The sequence below is a fragment of the Enhydra lutris genome, unplaced genomic scaffold (assembly GCF_002288905.1).
Source record: "Enhydra lutris kenyoni isolate GAN:26980312 unplaced genomic scaffold, ASM228890v2 scaffoldscaffold20, whole genome shotgun sequence".
NCBI lineage: Eukaryota > Metazoa > Chordata > Mammalia > Carnivora > Mustelidae > Enhydra > Enhydra lutris.
Window position 1 is genome coordinate 19,588,921 of NW_019154104.1, and position 5,957 is coordinate 19,594,877.

The following is a 5,957-nucleotide window of genomic DNA, read 5'->3' on the forward strand; positions in this document are numbered from 1 at the left end:
CCTGCAGTGTACCTAGGGTCCTGCAGAGACAGAGATGTGAGAGAGAAAATTCTAGGATGATGCCCAGCTTTCTGGCCAGTTCAACAGCTAAGCTGATGCTGGCAGCAACCAGGCTAAAAAAGACTCAGAGAAGGCATTGGTGGGGGATGAGCCCAGACTGGCAGTTAGTAAGAATGAGGTGTTGCTCCCCCTGCCGGGAGGGGGTACAGGTGAAGTGTGAGCTGGTTGCTGGGGGCCTAAGAGCCACCCAAGAGCCTGAGTCTCGGCCTCCAGAGAAATACTTGAAAGCAACCTCATGCATGAAGGTAGACAAGATAATCTCCAAGATACAGGACCCCTACCCCCAGGGGATGCATATATTTTTTAGAAGTTTAATTATTCACGTTTCACCTGATTGCTTTTCAGGAGTTTTTATATTCAAAATTTGTACAGTTACTACTCTACAATGGCACAGAATGTTGGAGGACATGGAGTCAAACTCACACATTGTTTTCTTCCTTTACTCCCATTGTTTGTGTCACTAGAATCTCTCTACATCTGCATGTGAAAGTGGTGCAAAACATACAACTAATTTCAACAAATGTCAACCTTGAAATCGGCATGAAGCATTCTTAGCAAAGGTAGTCACTGCTTAGGTATAATCTGCCTTTCTAAGCAATTATAAAGGAAATGGTTTTTCTACACCAGAATAATTTCATCATACTGGTAAAATATTTCCCAAATCAATAAATACTGACATTTTTTTAAAGATTTTATTTATTTATTTGACAGAGAGATCATAAGCAGGCAGAGGCAGGCAGAGAGAGAGGAGGAAGCAGGCTCCCTGCTGAGCAGAGAGCCTGATGCGGGGCTCGATCCCAGGACCCTGAGATCATGACCCGAGCCGAAGGCAGCGGCTTAACCCACTGAGCCACCCAGGCACCCCTGACATATTATTTTTATCTTTTTTTTTTTTTTCCCAGCAGAAGCTAAAGGATCTCCCTGGCTTGGGGACTTAGAGCTGGGCTTAGACAAAAGGATCTTTCAGTTCAGAGACAGGAGTACCTTTACTTTAAGGGCAATCTTGAGTAACAATCTCCCTGGCCATTAGCTTCCTCCTAGAAAACAGTCATTAGATTCCCAGGGGCTCTCAAACTGGACAGGATTGTTACCAATAGCAAATGCTCATCCAGGACTTACTATGTAATCCCATTTTACAGATGGAAAAAGTGAGGTCCAGCGAGGTTTAGCTCACCCATGTGCGCATGTTGCCTCTCCAATGTCTAAGACTATCATCAATAGGTCTGGGTGCCTACCAGGAACCCAGCCTAGTCTCTTGCTGCACCAGATCGCCACCTGCTGGCTATAGGTCGTCACCGCAGACCAGACTTAGCAAGATCATTCTGGCATTTGTCAGGATGGGAGAGTTTGAAAGCAGAGTCTGTATCAGAGAGGAGAGCAGCACTGACCTAGTAAGGGGGCTGCTGTGGGATGAATAAAAATGGCCAATGAGAGATATTTAGGAAGTAGGATTGATTCGATTTGACAACACCAACCCCAAAGGACAATAGTAGGAAAAGCATAGTGGCCCCATTACATTCATTCCCCCTTTCAACAAGTTGTAGCACCTACTATGTGCCAGCAACTGATCTTCCTGCTGAGAGTACAGGGGTGTAAGCAAGTCAGGAAAAACCCCACTTTACATGGCGCTTGTGCTCTAATGGGGTAGGGGCAGGAGGTAATCAAATACGCAAAGAAACAAGCAAATTATTTAGATGGGAATAAAGACCACATGGAGAATTTCAAAGGACAATGCAATAGGGACTCAGATCTGAATGGTAAGGAGCCTGCCCTGTAAAGGTATTCCAAAGGAACAAACGCTAAGGCCCTCAAAGCAAGTGTAGCATGTCCAAGACCCAAGGCAGCCAGTGTGGCTGGAGCATGGTGGGGGAGGGCATGAGTGGGACAAGAAGGGAGAGCCAGTCAGGGGCCAGATTATGAAGGCTTCCGTCAGGTGGTGTGAGGAATTCTAAGGGTGAAGGGAAGCCACAGACACAGGTTAGACAGGAGAGTGAAAGAATACGATTTCACTTAAAGCGCTCTCTGGCTGTTCCGTGGAGCGTGGATTGTACAGGGCAGGGATAGAAGGGAGATAGACGGGGAAGCGGGGACGTGCGCCAGTGTGGATGGCGCCAGCAGCATGAAGGGGAGGGTTCTGGGTACACTTTGGAGTTAGCCAACAGGACTTGCTGACAGGCTATGGGGATGAAAAAAACAGAATTGAGAATGACTCCCCAAAATGACAGCCATTGCAGAAAACCAACAGTTCCCCGATGATGCCACACCCCAATAAGCTAGGTTCTGGCCTTAAAGCTCAGTCCACTGGAGGGGGTTTGCAAGTTAGCTACTATGAGGCTGGTGGTGTGTCCTTACCTGGGCCTGGGCCGAGCCTGCTTGGGTGCACAACCAGCATGAAGAAAGCCTTACCTGGCCTGCGAGGACCCATCGTGGGCTGGTTTTCTCCCATAGTGGGAGGATCCTTCCAGGCCACCAGAGCCCCGCCCCCAGCTAGAAGTGCACCCAACGCTAAACAGAATCCCAGAGTCATCCCCGCCCTACCCCAAGCCCTGGACCTAGGAGCGTCCCCTGACATCAAACGGAGTGGAATGAGCAGGCACATCCTAGCTAAACAAATACCAGAGACCAAAGGCTGTGGGTACCACATCACTTTATTTTCCAACTTGACTCCTGGACAATGGGAATTCAGTTACTCGCTTTTCTGGCCACCGTAAGGTCCCTCGCTGATGGGGCACAGGCTTGGAGGAGAGGCTCAACAGAAAGATGGGATCCCCAAGAGCCAACCAGGCTGGGAGAGGACTGAAAGGTCTACAGCAGATGGACCAAGCACCAGCAGAAGCTCGAAGCCCCCTCCCCCAAACCCTTTACCACACTCCTTGCAAGGGACAGGCCGGCACCTCAGTGACCCAGCTCGGGGCCCTCCCTCAGAGGTCCTTCCTATATACCCTCACTTGTCATGCTAAGCCTGGCACCCTCTCCCTGGGGGGCACCAGGCAGAAGCCACTGACCACCTCCATAATTGATTTCTAATATTCCTTTGGGAAACATCTTTGAGTAAGGAGGGTACCAACCCCCAAATAAACTGAAGACATATACTCCGCCTAATGGGACAGCCAGCCATGTTGCAGTACTGCCTTCGTCCTCACGAGAAGTTGAAAGCAGCTTTAGCTATCAAACCCCCTCATGACCCCTGTGCATTTGCTTCCCAACATCAGTCAGGGGGCCCAGCCAACCCACTTAAATCAAAACAAAAAATTAAAACCAAGACAAGAAAAAGCAAGAATGGCAAACAACCGAAAAGAACAACGCTGGTCCTGCAGCTCTCTGGAAGACCAGACAGCTCATCTCTAGCTCCGATGGCCTTAGAGCCAGGAAGCAGCGCGGAGCTGCCCTGGGATTCAAGGTGGACGCTGTGGGAGCCAGAGCAAAGGGCACGCTGGCCAAAGCCAGGGGTCAACTTGGGTCCCCGAGCCTGTCCAAACAGGTCCCCTCCCTTCCCAACCCCCTTCACACCACCCCCTCAGCCATCCACCAGGGTGAGGCCGTCATAGAGCGCCCGCTTCCACATGTAGTAGGTAGAGCGGGCGGTGAGGGGAAAGAGGGCGCTGAACTCCTTGAAGGAGGGGAAGCTCTTAGACTGGAAGCGCTTCTGCAAGAACAGCTTAGCCTGGGCCTTGAACTTCGTGGTGCCGAGCACGTCCATCACCAGCACCTGGCCGTCCCCGCCCCCCACGGCTGCCTCTGCCCCAGGGCAGCTGGACAGGGACCTGCTGTGGGGCTGGCCCTGGGCCAAGGCCCCCTCTCCAGAAGGCTCCCCCTGGGCGTTTCCTGGATCCTCTCCTGTAGAAGCCCCCACCGGCACGGGGGTCCCACCAGGAGGGGCCATGGCAGCAGGCCCATCCCTGCCAGCTTCCTTCTCCTGCTTCTCCTCAGCTTCCCGCAGCCCCCCTTTGCCCACGGCGGGGTCCTGCATCTGGAATCTGGACAGGCCTCTGGGCCAGCCCCGGGCAAGACTCTTCCAGACCCAGAAGGTGGAGGGCGCCAGGCTGGGGTAGCGGAGGCGGAAGCGACAGAAGGGGAGATGCCCGCTCAGCACCTGCTTGCGGGCGGCCCTGCGCAGACGCCTCTGCCAACGGGAAAGGGGCACCTTGGGGGGCAGGAACGCGTGGGCGGCGGGTGGCCCCCCTGCCGTGGCTTGGCCCGCCCCCTCTCCCCCCTCACCCTTCCAAGGGATCAGCGCCTCTTCCGGAACGGACACAGGCTGGGGAACCCCGGTGGTGGGGAGGGCAGGTGCCGGCTTGAAGCCGGGGTTCCTCCGGAGGGCCTTCCGGCGCCAGTTGTAGTAGGTGGACCGAGAGATGCCGGGGAACCTGCGTTTGAAGCAACGGTAGGGCACCAGCATGTTCAGGGAGATGCAATGCTCCAGGTACAGCTTGGCCCGCTGCATCAGGACCATTCCCGGGCTCACCGCCGCCAGCGCGGAGCACCCCAGTCCCTTGGCCGCCTGCTCCTCCGGCAGCTTCTCCAGCCCCTCCGTCACCTGCACCTCCTTGGGGGCCAGGGCCTGGCAGGCGCCGGAGCCCAGCAGCTCCTGCTTCCAGGCGTAGTAGGTGGAGCGGGAGATCTCGGGGAACCTCTGGAGGAACTGCTGCAGCGGCACGACGCCCCCGCGGTGGAAGCTGTCCTGCAGGAAGTGCTTGGCCGAGAAGCGGGCAGCCACCTTCTGCCGGTGCTCCTGAGACTGGCGCCGCCAGCGGTAGAAGGTGCTCTTGGTGACGCTGTAGCGCTCACAGAGGTGGGAGTAGCTGAGGCCGGGCTCCTGGCTGAGCAGCTCCAGCGTCTTGGCCGGTGGCGGCAGTGGGGCTGCAGGGCTGGGGGCGGGGGCCGGGCCGGGGGCACCTTCGGCCTCCACCTCCTCCAGCCCCACCACAGGGGCAAAGTACTGGTGGCGGAAGAGGTGGCTGGTGAGGGGCTGGCCGGCCCACATGATGTGCAGCGTGGCAGGCACGTGGTCGCAGCGGCGAGGCCGGATGACCCGGTTGAAGTAGGGCCGGATCTTGAGGTTTCGCATGGGGTAGATGGAGTAGATGTTGCGCTGAAGCACGGAGGCGAGTGCGTACAGGTGCCACACGTTGGAGAAGCTGCTGGGGAAGCACGTGGCCTTGACATCTGCGTCGAAGATGGCCTCCAGCGTGGCGGACGGCAGGCTGGTCATCTCAGGCGACTCCTCGGAGCACAGGGAATAGCGCACGGCCTGCAGCATCACCTTGGAGTCGATCATGCCCTGGAGGTAGTAGTGCCGGTGCAGGAGCATCTCCACCACCGTGCGCGCCCGCAGCTCCAGGCTGAAGCCCGCGTCCCCCCACAGCAGCACGCTGGCTGCCTCGAACAGCAGGCTGCCCTCGCCTCGGCACACCAGCGGCAGCATGTTCCGGGGAGCATCCTCGGGGTACAAGCTCAGGGCCACGGAGTCCACCTCCAGCACCTGGGGGCTGGAACCCCCCTCCCGGCAGGTGGGGAGGGTGAAGGATGACAGCACCCGCTTGGCCTCCAGAGCAGCGCCGACCAGACCCTCGAGGCCCTCGGACTCCACGGCCTCCTGCAGCTCCTGCAGCACCTGCTGTACCAGCTCCCTCCGAGAGGTCATCCTGCCGGGGCCAAGGGCAGAGGGCACAGTCAGGACAAGGCGCCCAGATACCCAGCAATGGGGACTCGTACCTTCCCCCCCGAAGATAATGCCCACCCACTCCCGTTCCCCCAGCGAGGGCAGACTGGCTAAGGGCCTCCCCAGGTTTAATCCCTCAGGGGTACGGAGGACAAGCCTGGTCTCTGGAACCTGGCTTTGAAATCCTGGTTCGAGACAAGTCACTTCAGCTCTCCAGGCTTCTGGTTCCTTTTCT

The 5,957-nt window shown here is 56.6% G+C and overlaps 1 protein-coding gene across 1 annotated transcript; it reads right to left on the reverse strand.

The window, feature by feature from the left end:
• Positions 1 to 3,577: 3,577 nt before the first annotated feature.
• LOC111148479 (vertebrae development associated) lies at positions 3,578 to 5,704 on the reverse strand. Its single transcript, XM_022505051.1, has one exon. It carries the CDS (start codon positions 5,702 to 5,704, stop codon positions 3,578 to 3,580), a length of 2,127 nt encoding a protein of 708 aa, XP_022360759.1.
• Positions 5,705 to 5,957: the final 253 nt, after the last annotated feature.